The sequence below is a fragment of the Calypte anna genome, chromosome 1 (genome assembly GCF_003957555.1).
Source record: "Calypte anna isolate BGI_N300 chromosome 1, bCalAnn1_v1.p, whole genome shotgun sequence".
Taxonomy (NCBI): Eukaryota; Metazoa; Chordata; class Aves; order Apodiformes; family Trochilidae; genus Calypte; species Calypte anna.
This window is the reverse complement of record NC_044244.1, coordinates 75,147,206-75,168,470: the sequence shown is the minus strand read 5'-3', so window position 1 is coordinate 75,168,470 and position 21,265 is coordinate 75,147,206. Positions and strand designations below refer to the sequence as shown.

Genomic DNA, 21,265 nt, shown 5'->3' with positions numbered 1-21,265 from the left:
TTCTCTGCAAGCCATGGTTACTCCACGGTGCCTCTGGAGTGATGGATTAGAACAACCCCAAGAGATGTCAGCTATTGTCTACATTGCAGCATGGTCAGAGAGCAGCAATCTGTCTGGAATGCTGTCACAAGTTCTGGTTGCCACCATGAGAACCATGGGGTCATACTACCACAAGAGATATTAAAAATAGAAAGATGAAGTTTAAAACAAAAGGCACCAAAACTGTATAATCTTGTACAGATTAGGACATAAGAATTCAGCAGATAAAGTACTGACTGTCTCTTGGAGATTTTTAACATTTTTCCAACTTATTGTGCAGTCTGATGCCACCATATTTTCTTGCTACACCAGGGTGACTGTGTTCAGGTAGACTGAGAACAAAGCCAGTGTCAGAGTTATCAGTGGAACTGAGCTGGCTGCTTATCTATACCCTTGGACATGGACTCGAGTTCAGTGATTGAAAAAAAAGCCAACCATTGACAATCCAAATGCCTGCAATTCCTCTAACTTTACTGTGCATTGAAGAGTCACATTACCCCATGAAAACAGGACACTCAATAGCTACAAAATTAGACAAAATATAAAGCACAACAAAGTTGCTAGAAATGTAGAAGAGCTGCACACACCATAGTAAAATCTCTGTGAAGGAGGTCAGAATCTCAGTAACAAAAGATGAATTTCTAAGACATTACAGTCTTGCATGGAGGCCATGACTTGGCAAACAAGATGATCATTCAAAGCAATGATTATTGAAATTTCTAGGCCACTTACCTGGATGTTGGAACCCTTTCCCAAACTTTGTACCAATAGAAAGAAAGGAAACCACAGTCACTAGTTTTGTTAGTCACTTGCCACATGTTAAGAAAAGGCCTATGAGATTTAAATCTGTGAGTGATGCTTGCAGAGGACTTGATGAGAATGGCTGGGGGCATGGAAGGAACAAATCTGCTGAATACTATCTATATGCCAGAGAGAGGGCAAACCAGCCCTCTGACTCTGACTGAGACACAGCCATGCTGCCCAAACACCAGGACACAGGTGTCCACCCTTGTGGCATCCCCGCGTGGGTGCTTCCACCCCACCCAAAGACCAATAAAACTCTCTCAGTTCATGTCGAGGTGTTCTGACTGCCAAAGAGCAGTGGATGTCATCAGACTTTCAGATACTGGCCCAAGTCACTCACAAGTTGATGGTTAAAAGACAGCTCCTGTCCTCACTCCCAAATGTTCCTTTTGTCCTGTGGGACATTCCTGCTGCTGAGGGATGCTGAGACCCTCTTTTAGCCCTTGCTTCTGGAACTCTTAAACTGAGGAGTACATAACATTGAAAGGCAAGAGTGTTATACAGTGCAGTTCTGGGAAAACATGGCCAGTTAAGGCACCTATGCCTTCTCCTCCTGGGAAGACAGATACTTGTGCCCTTGGGAGTTGTAGAGCTAAAGAGAACAGAAGTGTTCAAGGACAAGAGGAGCAGGATGGGCCTGGTGGTGCTGTTTGGCACAGGCAAACGTGGGTTTATCAAGAGCTAGAGCTATCTGGAATAAAAAACTGAACTAAAGCACACCTCCAGGCCAGAAGGTGTAAAATACAGCATCCTGCTGTGCTAAATACCTCCCTATATGCCAGCAGGCCTATTTCAAAACACACTAGGCATTTGAAGTAGTGGCCAATAAAAGACCTGTTAATATGCTTATGTTAGACCTCCCTGTAGCTCTTAGCTCAATTCCACTGCATGAAGATTTATACAAATTGCCTTTATTGCTTCACCTTGGAAAAGTAGCAGATAATAAATTCCTATAAGGAGGAAAATTTTATAAAGGCATTTTAGTCAACAGAATGCCCTTAACCATCCTAGGGCATTGGTGGTGACTTTGTAGTCACCAGTAGCTGTCCCATTCACTGCTTATGGCAGCTGGAACCAGAGTGTTGCTCTGAGTCATGTATGTATACACAACCTCAGTGCTGATGGCAGGGTGGTCTTCCAAGACTTGTACACTACTTGTAGGCAGCTGGGCAGAATATAGAAAACGGTAACTGGAATCAGTGGCTGATGCAGAATGCTGAAAATCTCTCAGTGTTTTCCCAAAACTCCTGTCAAGGACAGTCTTTTCTATTGAACTGCAACAGCACACACCCTGTAATATTTTGTATCTTGGCACCCACCATGAGACAGAAGTAATAGAAGGAGTTCTGCTCAAGTAACTGTTAGGTGTGGGGTTCAACATACCTCGTTTAGCTATGGATTATAAAAGGATACTGAGAATCTATGAAGAAATATTCAACACTAGGCTGTTGCCTTTGCCTTCAAGTCCTCTGTCACAACGTGCTGGTTGTATGGAAGGTATGCTGGTGGAAACAGTAGTGGCTGCTGTTATCTTAGCCCCCTCCCTAGACATCTGTTGCTGGCCAACAACAGGCTTCCAGTTAAACCCAGTATGACGTGTCGTATGCTCTCATCTTAAGGCACAGCTGCTGGAAGAGGTCTGCTTCACTTGATGTGACTCAGGACTTCCTTTGCCCTACCTCCTTGCTCAGCTTAGCTAGACTAAATCAGGTGGGAAATACCAAACATAACAACAAGACAAGGTAAAAGAACTTTGTGGGCTCTTTATGCTGCAAATACACAACTTGTTTTGAGCCCTCATGGTTCATTGTCCCCCATGTACAACTTTTTGTGCATGTTTCCTCTGTTTTGTGAGAGAGAGAAGTTTTTCACATTCTGCATGTGTTTAATGTTCCTTTAAATATCAGCTTGCATTTGTTTCATTTCCACTCCAAAAAGGTACCACAGCAACACAACAGGCATTTTCAGATACTTTAAAAATAAATTTCAGCTCTGGTGTAGACACATCTGCTTAAGTCAAAGATGTCTTAAAGATGAGCAAACAGAACTGGTAAATGTTAGGCAAGCTAAAACAAATGAGGATTTTGATATTAAATACGCCAGAAGAAGATGACATTTTTCAACAATTACATAGTGGTTTACAACTTCTGAAAGATTAGCATTATATTTACATGACAAAACTGGACCAAAAGCATTAAGCTTCCTGCTGTGAGACACACTTGGAGGTGTGAAGCAGGTGCCAATGAAGAAAAAACCGTGGATTTTCCAGCTCAAATTGTTCAACTTTATCTTTCTTTTTGTTCCCTCCTTGCCAATAACTTTATGTGTCAGCTGATTTCAATGAACTTGAAGCAACAAGAAATCTCCAGGATATTTAGGTTCCCCATCTCTCAGACATTTTACAGATTAGTCATTTTATAACTACTTCACTAGTGAAAAATACATTGAAAAATTATTTGAGACAGAGGTTTCACTATATAGCCAGTGGTCATCATCTTCCTCAGGATGTTCCAAAGATGACCCAATCTCATTTTCTTCCTAAAACTGCTTCAGCTATAATCACCTACAATTTTAGGTTCGTAACTCTTTTTTCCTGAAAGAAGAAGAAAAAAATAACAAATTGATACTATTAGAGGAAGAACAGACCTTTCCCCTGAAATGGCGAATTACTCTCTAACATTATGAAATGTAAAAGAAGAATGTTCTGATCTTTTTCTACCTGGGAGTTCTCTTGACTGAAACCTACTTTCCACCTTATTGATAGGGCTGGTACCATTGAAGATTGCCTGAAAAGTTCATTCATATAATCCTACTTTCACTTGCCTGTAACTGAGTTAAACTTTTATCATTTGGCTCTATTTTTATTTTTATTATTTTATTTTAAAATTTTTTTAATATGTCAAGTGTTTGCCTCAGGCTGACATTTTTTGGAAGCATTTCAGCCAACATCTCAGTTATTTCTGAAAATGAGGCGGGAATGTGCAGGATAAAGTTTAACTTGCACTGAATATTCTCACGATGACTCCTTTGAAAAAGCTTTCAATGCTTTAAAAAAGGGAATAGAAATTTGACAAGAGAGGGAGGGCATCATATGAAAATGATAGAATGATTCATTCCTCCACATGAAAATTTGAGCCGCTGGACCAAGTTATAAATCTTCCCAAAAATTGCAGCCTGCGTGTCTGTTAGGGATTAAGAACTAAAATTTGACATTGAATGAGCACATTCGTGCTCTTCGTGGAGTTTTAGTGATATCCAGATTGCCTATACATTGCCCTCAAAGAACAACTAAGAACACATCTGTCTCCTAAAAGCTTTTGTAGGGGAGCTAGCTGGGCATGTGCAAGCCCCAAAAAAACACACATTACAGAGCTTCAGGAAGAACACTGCTTATTGTGAGCAGACGTGAGATTAGACAACAGCAGGACTGAGGCAGGAGGCAGGGAGGGTATGAACCTGGCAGCAGTACACCCGTGTGGGAAGCAGGACACACGTGAGAGGAGGAAAGGGACACCACACCAGGAAGCCACTCTATTTTGAAGAGACTTAGAAATTCTGCAATCTAAAGGACTTGAGGTTTACAGTCATTTAATGTGACACTGCAGAGCATGCAACAAGAGGGAAGACAAGTCTCAGGACGCAGAGCTGGGCAGGCAGGACAAGAACAAGCAGGGGCCAGGAGCAAGCCAAAAATCAGGCAAGGAAGAAATGGTGGCAGGATAGGGGATGAAACAAAGAAAAGCAGGATGAGTCTTCAGGGGTTGTAGATCTGTATGTCCAAGGGAACATGCTGTCTACAGTCTAGCTGCTTCCCAGATCTTGTATAATTCTCTAGGTTTACCAGAATCCTGGATTTAGGATACTCAGGGTCACCTGGGATCTATAGCCTTTAACTGTTCTAGCATCCTTTCAATTGCTGTTCCTAAGGAAAACTTTCTCATCTCATTCTATTGCTTCCTAAGATGAGACAGGAGGAGCAGGTCTTAGGTATGTGTTGCCGGTCCAGCAACTCACTGTGATCTGCTCCCAGGTAGCAGGGAATTCTTACTGGCTGCTATAATCTCTTTTGACCTAGACTATACCACTTACACTTTTCTCTACAGGCAGACTGCACACTAGAGATAACAGCAATAAATATAAAATGACATGCCAACATGTTCTTCCATTCATTATACTAAGAAGTGGGAATAAAGAACTGTAGGAGGGAAGCTGCAAGAGAAAGGCAGATCCATGTAAGAAAGAAGTGTTGAAGAGGCTGGAGACGGCTCAGAAAATTTGAAAGAAAAAAAGGATAACTTCTAGCATGGTTTCCTGGAACTTACTTTTGGGGGATCTACAGTTCTTGAGAGCTTGTCTGTCACAGCCATCTGTGCCACCCATTGGCAAATGTCCCAGTCCTTACACCTTTATGCTATTGCTCAAAAATACTGACATCTAACATTTAACTTAGTAGCTCAGAGATGAGGAAAGCTGATCATAGGTCTGGACAGTTAATATTTGTTTTTAACATGACACTTGCAGAGCAGCTGCTGTTCAATACTCTCCCTTCCTGCCCACCAGTGACAAAAACTTTAAGGCTCTGTAATTACATAACTCAATTCTCTTTTACTTCCAAACAGTCCTTTGCTCCATCTTCTTTTAGACTGGGTGGTTTTCCCTGTGAACATAGGGATGAAGTACTACTGTTCATCAGTGTGAAACCTGGTCAGGTCCCTGACCTGTAACGTCAGCAAGGGTGAATTGCCTGATGGTCAGGGAGTATTTTGAGTACAGGTAGACCTGTGCTGGTGAGCTGCAGATAAACTCACCTCCATGTGTGATAAGGCTCAGCTGTCACAGCTGCAGGTGAGTTTATCAAGTTGAACTGGTCTGCAAGTAAGGCAACTGTTACTGAAAGTGAGTTGTATAAAGAAAAAAAGGCAGTGTCTAACTGGAGATGCAGGAGGGGTCAGACAGCATCAGCTCAGTGTCTCACACTATGGAGTCCCAACATCAGCAGAAGCACACATGAGTTCCTGTGACCTGCTTCAGGGCAGGAGTCCAACTCCTTCCTTCCCTGTTTTATTGCTGTCTCAGTCAGTATCAATCCTCAGTCCAAGCATTACACACCTGAAAGACCCTGTATACTTAGGTACTGCTCTCAGAGCAGGTGGATTCAAACACCATTTCCCCCCAATTATATTCACATCAGACTATAAACTGCTCATGCACATTACCTCAACGAGGGGAAAACAATCATGCAGAAGAGTGACTCACAGACACCTGTCTGTTCAGCACCCACAGAACAAGCCCAGTTTTGCATAACAGAGCTTGTGGTGAAGTTAATGTAACCACATAATCCATTATGGCTCCCTGGAGGCTCAGCTTGAGAAGTCCAAAGTGTACAAACAGAAGCACATAAGACAAATCTGAACAAAGCACTGCACCCTGCCCTCTGCCTGCTCACACCATTTACAGGTGTCTGGTAAATGATTTATAGACCCAAAGATAACAAAGTATAAAACCCTATGACTGCCTCTGCTTTACAAGGGACGTGCTTTCTGGATAATTTCACATGTCTGTTTCAAATTTCAGTGTCTGCTCTGTTGTTTACAGGTAAGTGCCTGGCACCCTCTCTCATGTCATTCCCTTCTGGCTTGTTAAATAGTCATCTGGCAAAAAAACCCATGTTACCACCGGAACAGCACTGATGGAAGAGAATTAACTGGAAATTACTGCAGCAGGAACATATGGGAGAGTGGGTGAGCTCAAGATTGCATAGAAAATACTGTGAAATACACTCCTGATTCTGCTCCTCCTGATTACTTTTGAACCCCTTACTGCTCAGTCCCTCAGGTATGAGAAGCAAGGAGGCATTCCTGAGTGAAAAGGATACTCACAGGATGATTTCCTGGACTGTTAAAATTGAAGAGCTTGACCCTGCTTTTTAGAATCTATCTTAAACATTCTGATCATGAAATTTATCGTTTGTACGAAAGAATTTAACATGCATTTATAAGGACCCAAAATTAACATTTCACAAGCAATTTTGGGGATGTGTGGTTTGAATTGCTTAAGGAAACTAATTTTTAAAAAAACTCTCAGGTTGTCTGATCACTGAAACTTCACAGCAGGCTGTAACCAGGGCACCTAAAATCAAGAATAAACATGTAAAACTTGGACTAGAGTGAAAATGGGTGTGGCAGGGCTGCAGCAAAGCTGAAAGAATGTTTTTTCCCAAAGCAGCACAGACTGGTATAGTCAATGACCAGTGATGAACATGCTGTTAGACTAATTTACACCCCACTAAATTAGAACAAACCAGGCAGGCAATGCCTGTTGATTTCTCAGGTGATTGCCCACATCATGGAAAGCTGCTCCATCCATATGAATGCATAAATGCATTTCTTAGATCTGAGTGCTCTGTCACATATGCAGTAAATACATGATGTGCAGAGCTAAAGCAAAATGAGGTAGACTGAACTAGTCAGTGATTAATCATGAATTAATAAAATAGGTATTTTGTCAAGGGGGACCATAGTCATGTGTACTCTCTCCTGCGGACCAAAATCTCTTCCTTGTCATCTGACACTATTTTTTGGATGCAGTGAGGCTCTGCACGGAAGGGAAAAGATGGGATGGACCTTTCTCTCTTCTGCAAGTTAAAACTCACCCAAAAACCTTCCATTTCCCTTATTTGCCCTTCCTGATCTGCTGTACAGCTGAGCTTTAGCCCTTCCTGATTCCTGTCTGTCTTTCTGAACCTCCTCTCCTTCCCATTGTAGGTCACAAGACATAAGCAGTTTTGCCTGAAGTCAAGCTGGGAGCACAGCAGCCTGCTGCCCCTCCTTCTGGGAGACTTATCTGTGCTTCTGCGCTTTCCTCTCTCTTCTGTCTTTCACTCACAACAGCCTCATTTGCCTTCTTTGCAAGGTTCAAGTGTTCAAAAGGCAGGAAGAACTATTCATTACTCATTTTTAAAGAGCTTTTTAAGTTTCATTGATCACAAACAGTGCAGTTTTTTCAGTAATTGTGAATCCTTACGGCAATGATCAAGGAGATGGTGAATTGGAACAGAGGCTTTAAGACTTACTAATGAGAACCTGATTCTTCATCACACCTTTAACTCAGCTGCTATAAATCACTCCCCATAAAAACCATCCTCACATCTCTGTGGGCAGGCTTTCTGGGCTGTTTGCTGGACCTTTTCTTCAGCTTCTGTAGAGTGCAGCAGCAAGGGGTCAGCTACAAGACTGGAGGGTCCTAGAACTGGGACCATTACTGAAGTGTCCCAGATGTCTGACAGGGGTGTCTTGCCCATGCACTCAAGGTTAAAGTGATGGCCACACACGGATTAAGGAAGGAAAACTTGCCAGGACCCATTGAGTAATACAAATGGACCAATGCTTTTTCCAATGCTTTGATGCAGAGGAAGTAGTTCCTTCTCTATGGTTATCTAGGATTTTTGCCAAATTGTCTTGTTATTTACCCATACCTGACAGCTTTCATGACCCCTGGCATCATACCAGCAATATGTTCAACAGTTAATTCTGTATTGAGTGTCTGTAACTTGTCTGCATTTGCTGATGAGAGCATGAGGTTGATGCTGTAGCTCTAGCAACTGCTAATGACTGAGGTCTCATCTCTTGAACAAGAGAGCTCTGCTGCCCAGTGTTGTAAAATTTTAAAAATTGTCAAAGAATAGAGACTACTGTACTTCAAGCTTTAAAAAGAAACAGATGAGACTAAAATTTCAAAGACTGGGTGATGTGAACAGTGTTGAAGCATTTAACAATCAGTGACTTCATTTTTTGCTGTTGTCAGGTATTAGCAAATGTAACTGATTTAATTTTATATTAAAGCCTGTTACACTTCTGGGATAAATAGCTGATGTGCATACATGAGGCAGTACAGCCTCGCACTGCGACACATACACACATTTCTTTTTCACAATTTGAAAAGCAACATGCAGGTGTTTCACTTTAATATAACTGCATTCTTGAACTGAGAAAACGTGACATGTGGTGGGGAGGTGACCAGTAGATTCCAAAAGTCCATCCACCTGTGTATGCAAAGAACTGCCCTACTTTTCTTTCAGCACTTACCCTGTTGTGCTGTGGATCAAGTTCTGGCGTCTGGCTTTGTGAATCTTTAGAAATTTAGGAAGTTACATAGCTGGAGCATGAGGGAAGGGTGTGCATTCTGCCTCATTACTAACCTTAAGAAACACACATCAGTTGCTGCATTTGATTTACTTTTTCAAAGTTCTCAACACATCAACACCAGCCCCCTCAGCAAAGTCTTGAAGTTTAGCTCTGTCCAAGTTTAGCCTCTGCTTAAACTATGTCCTAGTGTTGATAGGACCAGCAGCCTTACCCCTGTGAGCTGACATTTTGATCAGACAATCACCAAAGCCAATAATAAGAACAGTTATTAGACTAAAAGTCAATTGCCAACTTTTGACATTTAAATTCATGCTAATTTTAGCAAAAGATTTTCAGCTTGTCAGAAACTTGCAATAGTCTTTAGAAATTACAGAGAGGAATAAATGGCTCCATCTTATATGATGACAATGTGCACAGAGAGAGACTGAAGTGTTGCTAAGTAATTGTTGATTTTTTTGTAAATATCACAGCAAATCAGACATAAACCACTTTTCCCTGTGGTAGACGCACACCAGGGATAAGTTTTGGTCCCCAGCCTTGAAATTACTCCTCACTACTCCTACAATATTGCTGATCTAGGTAAAAAAGACTTCTTGATTTTGTGGGAAAACCATATCCTAGACTAAAATTTAAAAGCCTGTCTTTTAACTCTATTATTAGATAAAGAAATGGAGACTTGGCTGCTCTCCCCAAAGACTGCTTAGAACACAATGACTTATACTGGTCAGCTTTTAAAAAGAAAAAACACACGGGTGCCTAAACAGGCTAAATTGTCAAAATTTAACTCCCATTTTTGACTATATGCTCACATTTTTTGACTGTTTCATGAAGTTGACCATTACACATTTAGCTGACAGAGAAATGTCCGGAAGATTCCATAGTTGCATCCAGCTAAGAATCTTTCTGTCAAGAAATCTAGCCTTGTACAATAGATTTAAGCTTCCTTTTGGATCTAGATTAAAGATATTTAACGCACAAAGATCTGTTAATGTTTGTTTTATATTTTAAGTGTAACGTGCTTGCTGTACTGTTTTTCTTATTACCTTAAAACACCAAGCTATTTGATATGCCTTTTTCAAAGTAAATTGTGGTAGGTTTTTTTATGGTCAGTGCTGGATTAGGTACACGTTTGTTATTTTGACAAAGATGACAAGGTTATACCACCATCTTTTCTCTCAGAGTTTAGTCTTATACCAGTCTGCACAAACACAAAATGAGATGCTCAAGACATCACAGCAACAGTGATTTATAATAGTTTTTCCCTGAACAATCTGTTTAGATGTACAGGATACACAAAACTACCTGCTGAAGGCAATATTTACATGAGCTAAGCATCTGTTTATGAAAAACAGCCAATTTTTTCTATAATTTGCTTTCCATATAGAACTCTGAGTAAGTTTTCAAGAGATGATGAAGGGAAACACTTTAACTGGTAACAGCTGATACAGCCCCTGGAATGGTTCACTCCCTGTACACATTACTGTTATTTTCCTCCTGGGTCATTAATCTCTGAAAGTACTTTTTGAATAACATATTTATTTAAGGTAAAGGAGGGAAAATAGACTTGAATAAAACCATTAATGTACAATGTATAATGTTTGACTGCTCTTCACAGTGAGTTAACTTTGTTTCACTACAGTTTAAAATTATTCATCTTTTTTTCAGCTCGATTTTATGCACTGTGAACCATTTCATTAGCATTACCAACCTGCTCCTAACTCCCTCTAGTCTCATATCCAGGTACTCTGAAACTCTGTTCTCTGCTAGTCTTCTGTAATAAGATGAAGAGCTGCAGTCTTTCAGGCATAGTCCATGTTTATGAAGCACCTACTGAGCAACAAACTCTTACACAGTCTTTTGTTAAGACACCCAAAACAGAGGGGAAAACTGCACCCAGTCTGAGAAATGTATGTTAGCTGTTTGCCTGAAGACTGTACACTCTATTTAGAGGGACTGCTCAGATGGAAACATAAGATGCCCTCAGGTCTACACTGAAGAGGTTTCAGACCTTGCCTTCTCTGAACATTGCCAGAGCACAAGCAAACCTGCAAGCCTGCTTGGCTCTGTAGTCCCAGAGAGAGACCAACAGGGCTGTTTCTTGTTTTCACTAGTGATGGTCTCACAAAAGTTTTGAGGGTAAATAATGTTTGTCCTGTTCAGAGACACACAATGACCCTTACAGTAAGATGAAGAGAAAATCAGCTAAGCCTGAAGGATTAGCTTGATATAAAGGCATTTAGTAATTTTCTTCTGGTACTTACACATTTGTGAAGTGCCCATCAGCTAGAGACAAGCTCCACAGAGATAGGTCCCAGGTGTTAAAGGTGAGAGCTGGAAGGATTTGAGGTACCAACTAGAAAAGAACAAGGACTGGGTCTCTACAGTGACAAAAGCAGCCAAGGGCAGAGCTGACACCCCTGCCTCCTGGTAGAGCACTTTAATAAGTGAGCATTCAGTATGGTTAGAAATGGCATTTCACATTGGACACGGGGACAGGCAGAGCAGACTTCATATTAAAAGCTGAAAGGTAATATCCTTAAGATATTACCACAGTAGCTAAGACAACACTTTGCTGTTCCATCAGCTGCATGGTAAACTCACTTTTGAAGACTCAGGCAGCAGGAAAAAGAAATACAAAAAGCAGAACTGCTTAATGATCTTTTTGCCTAGTGTGAAGCTGGAAGGCCTGAGCACATATTGGTGATAAAATTTCATGTTAAATGGCCCTTTACTAACTTGATATACATTTAAACAAAAGTGAAGGCTGTTACTGAGCCAATATCTGATCCCAATTCAGTTATCTCAGTCCAGCAATGCAATCATGAGCTTACAAAATGTTTAATATTTAATAAAATAAGAAAAAAAAATCACTACAGAGAAGTTAGCAGCTCATAGATTTTCTACCAAGTAATAGTAAATCACTAGAGAAATAATGAAATTTGGCACAAGCTTAATTTTGTTTTGTGCTCCTCTGAAATGGAAGTGTAGCAGCTTAATAGACAAATACAAGAAATACATTTTTTCTGTCCCCAGGCCAAAATCTTGTTTTATGAAGTACAGAAATAGCTGTTTCTCAGTTCCCTAAGGGGGAGAACAGTTCACACAACAAGTCTTCACACCAAATGTCTGAACTTAGGTTTTTCCACTCAAGTTTAAATTTAAAGATGTTAATATTTTAAAGAAGGTCTTCCTTGAAAACTCCCTACCCCAAAACTTCTGCCTCTCGTTTCTGGTTATATTAACTTGGGATCTGAAGAAGGTGAAGTAGGAAGGAACTACTGGGACTTTCATTGCTTGCTAAGCAAGCATTCTAAATTGCTATTTCATGTCTTTTTATGGGCAAAAATGAAAAAGGAGGGGTAGTTGTCATTTTTTGTTCATTACTGTATAATCAAGCATTTTCTCACCTTCAAGTACTTTTTATCATTGAAAAGAAACAAAGTGAAAAGGCACAGCAAATACTTTAGCTCACATATCTGCTACACAGATTCATGCAGTGCAAGTTTTATTTTATTTAAAAAAATACTGCAACCATGTTGCAGATGATCAACTAATTTGGTAATTGAAGTGGACTGAGCTAAGCATTGCACATGAAAGCAAATACTGGGCATTCTCAGGTAGATTTCCCTCCTAGAATTTCAGGAATATGGCATTAGAGAGCTGCCAGTGAGGTGATAGCTTGTCCTGGTGAGCTCCTAATATAAGGCACAGTAGACAAGAGTTCAAGCTCTTGGTCTAGATGTTCAGATCACCCTCAGGTGTCCTCTTAAATGCACTACACTAACTTGGAGCACAGCTCTTTACAGACATTGGCCTCAGCTTGGTTGATGTATCCAAGTTTCAACTTCATCAGCAGTTGAGAATTCTGTGTAGCATGCTCATACTGGTGTGCTACCTCAGACCAGTTCAGCCCCAAATGAATTCATGTTTCAGACACTGGAGGTTAAAAAGAAAAGGCTTCTCCTGTACCAAGGTCTTTCAGATGAAGATAATGGGGAATTCAGTTTATTTTTGTGGACAGAAAGGTTATTTCAAGATCTACAAGAAATATTTCTGCATTTGGGGTGACCCCAAAAGCTGGCTGAAGCAATGTGATAAGATTAGGAGTGCCATATCTTTTGCTCATAATTTCCAAACATGTAATCTTTATGCTGTTAGTGATGAGAGTAAATATTGCATCTATAACCAGGAAGTTTAGAAACTGCAGTTAAATACATAGGTAGGTTTAGTTGTTTTTTTAAAAAAAACTTTAGGCTTCACAGCACACTGAATGCAATTCCAGTCTAAATGTTTTTCTGGTCAAAAAGTCTTGCATGAAAAATAAATTAGTGCCTTAACTTGATCGTAATTTTACTTAATCTAGATTCAACAGTAAAGCAGCTATTTATAGCAACTGTTTCAGTAATGATAGATTTAAAATAAATAAAAGAATAAAATAATTCTGAAGGTCTAAGGCAGTACCATCTTTGGTTTCTGTTAAACAAACTCCAGGTCCAAAGGCACCTTCCTTGGCTATAAATAAGCTTTTTGAAGTGCACATCCCAAAATATTTTTCTCATATGGCAAATTATTTTCAGTTTCCATTTCAGGCATCCTTGGAGCACCTTTGCTTACAGAAGAGTCATCAAATCAGTTTATATGACTTAAAAGACATAAACCATATTCTCAGACCTACTGGGATTCAAGCAGCAGCCAAAATTCATGGGTACACACTGCAGCCAAAACTGTATTTTCTGCTGTTGACTTGTAGCATTTACTGAAAAAAAAGAAAGTACAAGTCTGGGATTGACATGTAACTGTAACCCTTAGGGACAAGGGAGGAAACCTGTCTGACTAATCATTACAGGCAGGGATGCTCAGTAGTCACACACTTTATTTATTCATTATCAAAGCTTGGAGTATTCTTTTCCATTCTGATCTACCTTCAGGTTAGTGAATCACAGACCACTCAGAGAGACACAGCACAATACTACATGGACTTGGGTTCTTTTGCCTTTGAGCCTTCAGGTGCCAGCTATGATGGGGTTTCTCAACAGAGCATTTCATAGACTCAGAACACATGGGTGTACCTAAATAAGTAAAATTAACCAACAAAAGAGTGCTGGCAATTGGGTCCTCATGGCATAAATCAACACATTAACAAACCTGATTCCAAGAGAAATTTTGAAAAATTAAAGAAGATTTAGCTTTACTGTCCAGGCTTTATAGTTATCTAAATGTCATCATTTTACTTTGGCAAGTTGCTTTTAATGTATGCTTTGGAAGAACTCATTAGAAGCTTGGAGTAAATGTCTTTTAAAAAGTCCACAGAAGCTAAACTGCAGCAACTTATCCTACATAGTTGATCTAAATAGCAGTCGGAAAGCAATTGCTGAGGAAAAAAATTGCCCATGTTTTTCTGTCTCAAAACTGTATTCAGTGTAGAACAAAACCTCAGAAGAAGAAAACAGAATGAAACGTAGCAGTTGGTAAAACTAGTATTTATAGATAAGTACACAAGTATATCAAAGGAAATGTCTCGTTGTCATAGAGAAATTGTTTAGGACTGTGTTAAAATGTACACTTTTTTAGGACATAATATTTTGAAATTTAACGCATGATTGCTAAATTATTCAGCTTGACAAACACAATGGAGAATACACGCATTGTACCTGAAAAATGCTTTTCACAAAAGATACTGCAGTCCTTTGAAATGGACAGGAGTCCAGGGTAGAACACAAATTCAAGTTTTGGTGTTTAAAATTGTTACTAAGACATAGGAGTCTGATCAGTCTGTAGCCATCAATAGAAAAATGGGTAGAATATAGGCTTACCCTTGTAATATTCTTTGAATTAAATATGTTTTGGTTTTTATTGACTTAAAAGTAGCTTTCTTTTTGAAAGTGAGCACAAAACTTCATTTTGAGATGTGGATTTTGAAAAGCATCTGTTCCACCTGAATGGTGATGCCATTTTTGCTCACTCTGAGCAGAAGCACAATAGAAGAGAATATCTAAAAATTATGATTTCCCTGCCCTCCTGCCAAGCTTCAGTTGGTGCTGTGGGGCAACTGGAAGGAAGAACCTGGATATTATCTCAGCATTTCTAACAATGACATGGGAAGCATCTTTCTTGACTAGAAGCAGTCACTTTGCCTTACAACAAATTTGAAGTTACCTGAAGACACTTTGCTCAGTTTTCTGGAAAACACTCACCCTGTCTTTTCTAGCAGAAAAATTATTCTAATGGAAAATGCCTAATTGCATCTAATAATTAGCTGTCCAACACATGTGTCTGAAGGCTGTGATCCTGACAGATGCCAGGCATACTGCAAGATGAGTTATGCTTCCAGAATGATAATACCTATGATTGTCATATGACAGGATTAAAGCCAGTTTACAGAAACACATTTGTAGGGACTCTCACTGAAGCGTGTTTATAAGCAAGGCTGGTTGCCTCACAGACTGAAATAAACTATCCAATGCTAATATGATAGAACTTAAAAACTAGGGTTTTTATGAAGGCAGATAGTAGCAAAGATATCAAGCTAAATGTTACCCCAAAATATGGATAAAGTTATAATCTTATTGCTCGTGATAGGTGATATTTCCAAGATGGCCAAGAAAAGCAAGCCTATACAGTACACGCAGGAATCTGGTTCAGGGGCTGTGCTTCCAGAAGAAAACATTTGGAAAAGCTTGCAAATCTGAAGACTGAAGCTGTTGACAGGATCTTAAATTAATTTTACATTTTTTTTCTAAAAGTAATTTATCCCATCTTTTCTAACAACAGCATCAGATCTTATATGGACATGCTACAGCAATCTGGGACTCAACTCCAGCAACAGACAAGGATGAGCTAATAATTCCTACACGCTTCATATCTCACCATGTTAGGATATGGCATGTTATGTACTTGCCATAATGTATTTGATATGATAACTTTATCTCATTCCACTGTCTAAAATCAAAATTAGCACACTAACTTTCTCAATACCACATATTTTATATTCATAAGTAGAAGGGAGGTGTAAGTTGTGGTAAACTGAATAAGAAGTTGAAGACAAGATAACTAGTAACTTTTAACAGATAAGGTTTAAAAAATCCTGTGTTTTCAGGTAAAACATTTTTTGACTAAACAATTGTTTTCATTGTTTTTATTATGTTTGTAACCTGGAACAATGTGTTGGGTAGTAGGAAGAGTATACTTCTATATTTCAAGTACATGTCAATTTTTTCGGTTACTAGGATCAAGTCAGTAAGTATTATAGTAAATATTCATATGACATGTATGCTCTGCTTTCTACATTTAAACGTCTGTATTTGATCTTGAATGCCAAAACCAACTGAAACTACAGCTACCACTCTGAGTTTCTTTTTCTTGCTCCACAGAAGTAGGAGCTGGAGGTAACACTTCCTTAAGGCTCCTTTTCTAATAAAAGCAGTGATGACAAAATGTTCTTCATGCCAAGTTCTTGAGTCTGGAAGTTCCCCCATTCATCTACATTAAACTACCTTAATCAGGATGTCTTGAAGAAAGGATGGGGTGCCTAGATTTCTTTTATCTGTTTTTAATACCCTGTTAGGTATTAAAAGTTTCCAAAGCTGGTCAAGATTTCTGTATGAAAGACGATCTGCTGGGGAAACCAAAATGTAGTATGCCAATGTTAAAAGCAGGGTGATTGAAGGCAGGAAGGTTTTGTTTGCATTTTATCACCAAAGAGCAGATTCTGTATGCTGTGTGTTTGGGGTTCTTTGTGGATATGTGCTATATAATGAATATGAAGATTACGTGGGATCTTCTAAAAATAAATGCATATTTTGGCAATATCTACCATGCTCCTAGGTATGAAACTATCCTTAGAGCATTATCAATTTTCCTGCATAGGACAATGGGCCTGAAATTACCACTATTCATTAGCCGAGGCTGAAAATTCATTAAATACTTGAAAGAGATAAATGAAGTGCAAGTTCATTATTTGCCATGTAGAATTTCACATCTCCAGTTGCACTGCTTAATTATGAACAGTTCATTCAAAGATAAGGGATGACAAATGACATATAGACTAAAAGACCTCAATAGTTAAACACAGTCGTGGCCTCTCCCCTCTGTCCACCTTCCCTGTTCTGCTTGACCTTGGATAAACAAGCGTGCCAGATCCTAAACTTTTCAGTATTTTCTCAGAAACAGCGTCACCAGCAGGTCCAGGGAGGTGATTCTCCCCCTGTACTCAGCACTGGTTAGGCCACACCTCGAGTACTGTGTCCAGTTCTGGGCCCCTCAGTTTAAGAAGGATGTAGAGGTCCTGGAACAGGTCCAAAGGAGGGCAACCAGGCTGGTGAAGGGACTCGAGCACAGACCCTATGAGGAGAGGCTGAGAGAGCTGGGGCTGTTCAGCCTGGAGAAGAGGAGGCTCAGGGGAGACCTCATTGCTGTCTACAACTACCTGAAAGGAGGGTGTAGCGAGGTGGGAACTGGACTCTTTTCACAGACGACCTTCAACAAGACAAGAGGACACAGTCTTAAGTTGTGCCAGGGGAGGTTTAGGTTAGATATTAGAAAGAATTTCTTCACGGAGAGGGTGATTAGGCTATGGAATGGACTGCCCGGTGAGGTGGTAGATTCTCCGTCCCTGGAGACATTTAAAAAAAGACTGGATGTGGCACTCAGTGCCATGGTCTAGCAACTGCTCCGGTGGGTCAAGGGTTGGACTGGATGATCTCTGAGGTCCCTTCCAACCCGGCTAATTCTATGATTCTATGATTCCTCTGTAACAGTGCAGGCATGACAGTTACTGTAACTCTTCAATTTATAGCAAGAAGCATATTTGTAAGGATAAGCATTGCCTATTGCCTTTTATTTTACATGGGTATAAGTGGATAAAATCAAGGGGTCTGCTTCCTCCAGCTGTGGTGGTTCCAGAGGTACTTCCACTCTGCAGGCAGTAATGCCTTGAGCTTCAGTTCCTGAAATGTTGCTGGTTTCAGCCCTCTCTTCTTAATTGCTCTTGTTGCTGCCAAGGTAGGGGTCTGGGGTTTTCTTGAGAATTAGCTGCAGTTTTCAAGCCTGCATGGTAAGTTAAACTAAAATGGGAGTTAGTTCAGGAGTGGATTTGCAAGGGGACAACAGGCATCCCTGGAGTGCAGATGATGAAATTCATCAGTGAGGTGGAAGGTAAAGTGAAATGTGTCTTATCTCATCTACTTTCAGCTGGTAAGGCAGTTGCCAAACCTTTATGAGACATTTTAGGGGTGTCAGAGCCATAAGTTTAGAATAAACACTGCCTTAAGTCTTGCCACGAGGGTGATCTTGCATAATTCTGGCTTTGCAACCAAAGCATCAGACAAATCCAAGGGATGAAATTTGACAGTTCTGTTGTACTTAGACATGACTAATTCCTTTAAAGAAGTTGTTCTGAAAGCCAGAGACTCAATCTGCAAAGCTGTAGCTTCAAGCTAATGTCACTAATTCAGATAATTAGTCTTGCTGAATTAAATGGGAAGAATTGTGCATGCATGAGTAACAGTGGAGGATGAGGTGCTTATTTCTTGTTATCAAAATACATGCCAATCATGACAATGAGCAAATGGCTTTCACGGACATTATGAACTGGTAAAACTCCTTCCTCTGAATTTATTAATAACCAGGAGAAATATTTTCCCAGTGAATTTGCTCCCCTTAATTAGCTTCACGTACTTTTTTCAGCACTTTAACCCAAGTAACTCTGGACACACTTTACTGCCTTTTCCTATATATCTTTGAGTTGCTACATACAGGTTTTCCTCTTTGTTTTTGCTGTGCAGCACAGCTCTTCATGCAGGACCTTAACAGTGACAAATCCAAAGAATGGGGTTAAGATAAAGAAAATTTCAAGTACATCTCTGCTGGTCATGAGGCCAGAAATACAGACCTCAGGACACAGAATCTTTTCTTCTAGCACAGTGGAGAGAATTGCCTCTTACTAGTTTCTGAATGTTACAACATTTTGAGAGAAAAAAAGCCCCTAAAATTGCCAAAGACAGCAGAAGTCTTGGGGGAAAGGGGAAATAGGTAAAGAGGGGTCACAGAAAGATGAAATCAGGTTTGTCTCCATATAGACATAAAGTAGATGGGCACAAGAGAGCATCCACCAGGCATTCCAGACTTTGCAACTCTTTTCTGAGTAATGTAAGCAGGATGACTAAGATCAGCAGTAGGACAGAAGTCAGGGTGCCCAACTATCTCACTGTTTCTTACTAGGTCCAGCAGAAGCTCTACCTCAGGCAAGGTAGTTAGAGGTTCACCTCCCCATGGAGAACTTTGGCAGTACAATATCAGATCTGAATCATGATGCATCTCCTTCCTCAGAGGACTTATCTATTCCCTCAGCTTCCTGGATCACTAATTTTGCAAAGCTTAGAAGAACCAAATTATCTTTGCAATCTGTGCTACTCTGTCAAGTGGAATTGAAACAGCCCATGGGTTAAAAAAAATACTGAAACTAGACTTGGGGAGTAAACACATGCCTACCCAGACAGCACAATTATAGGAGCCTTGCTTTGTTAGAGAACCAGATGAAAGATTCAAGTGGAGTCTGAAGTGAAAGGAGAAGTAAGAAAACTCATCTCTCCAATAATAATTAAGAAAAAAGATTAATACTCCATGGGCTTTCTTTTAATGAAAAAAACAAGTCATTGTGACCAAAACAAATAGGAGAAACTGCAGGACTCAAGTAGCTTATGTATAACCCACATTACAAATACTGAATGTGGTGTAAGTACTAAAATACACTGTTTTCTATAAGCTCAGCAGAATGGGAAAATATATAGAAGTAATGAGAAAGAACCATTTCTTTTATGAACTGAAGTTGTTGCTACAAACTGAACAGTGGCGCTTGGATTTCAGTGAAAAATATACACATTACTTTATCACTATGGCAATTCACATGATTGAACCTGGTCTCATCTGGTTCTAATGCTTGAACCTTTTGAGCTTGGAACACACTATTGTTGTACACTTACTTTGTGCTTGATCATCTATTGTCTTAATTTAAACCAAAACCTCTGAGGCAAAATATTAATCTAATCTAATCTATACTTACTGCTGTAATCCTCAATGCCAGCAAAAGTGAGCTGTGTCCAAAGCAATTCTATGCTGGCTGATTAAATATACAAAGCATCCATCTGAGGAAGGTGCATTGCCATAAACACAGCATGTAGAGTGCAAATAAATTATTAGTGTTTTTCATCACCCCTAGGAAGCAATGAGATCAGTAATTAGAATGTATAGACAAGAAATTATCCAAAATTTAAATGTTTAGTGAGGAAAAGAAATGAGCATTCTTTATATTTGATTTTTATCTTTAAGTAAACAAGTCAGTAATTACTGTTCTGCCCCAAAGACTGTTGGCTGGATATGTAGTTCAAACAATATGAGATGAAACACATTAATTCTACTTTCCACTATCTGGGAAAAGACTAACAACTCTTTATTCAACATGTGACTGATATCAAGCTGGATGCCTTAAAGGTGATCAACATAAGGCAACATAACAAATGCCTGTTCCCTTTGATCCCAAACCAAAGTCATGTCCTACCACAGCATTTGGCAGGCTGAGTGATGCAAAACAAATACAAACCTAGTCCTGTAACATGAATTTAACCATCATCTTCGTAGGGGAGCAAACATTTTCTATACCAGTGTCAGTCCAGGCAGGGGTGGGGGAAGAAGGAGGGATAGACTGGAGCACTTCAGCCTTCCAGAATCAACCCATAAAAGCTTCTTTCTCTACGAGGCATCACAAGATAGCCAGATCAGAGTGATACTTCTCATTCAGCTACTTACTCCCAGTCAGACCTCCACAGCTACAACGATTTCATGCCAGTCACTGCCTTCTTGGCAGGACTGAATAAGCATGAGAGATTCTGTTTGAATCATTCAGCTGTGTCCTGGTTGTGATTGAAAGATCCTGCACAGCAGGAAACTCGTTCAGGGAAGGCTTAAAAAACATCCTTACAATTGCTGTCAATATTATTATCATAAATCCAAGGCCCAATTGTGCAAAGTGCCATGAGAAAGCAGTTAGTTTTGCAACCTCAAAATGCAGGTAGAACTCTCTAAGGACAAGGAAACAACCAGAGGAAATAGATAAAAAGGCAACCATGGATCTTGGTAGTGGCTGTCTAGTACTTCAAAATAACAGATTATGTAGTTACTTAGACTAGTGAATTAAAAAAGAATCTTGACTGCAGTTTTCAGCATGCTTATGATGAACCTTGCACAGAGAGCTATAAAGTGCTGCTTCCTCTCAGTGCCTGTGC

General features: G+C 39.8%; 1 protein-coding gene across 1 annotated transcript; it reads left to right on the top strand.

Annotated features, from left to right (window-relative positions):
• The first annotated feature begins 6,350 nt into the window (after positions 1 to 6,350).
• C1H3orf85 (chromosome 1 C3orf85 homolog) lies at positions 6,351 to 15,828 on the top strand. The gene is given in 4 exon segments (XM_030449861.1): positions 6,351 to 6,438; positions 13,565 to 13,713; positions 13,916 to 13,994; positions 15,731 to 15,828. Coding segments are annotated over 4 exon segments (414 nt in total).
• The last annotated feature ends 5,437 nt before the right edge of the window (positions 15,829 to 21,265 follow it).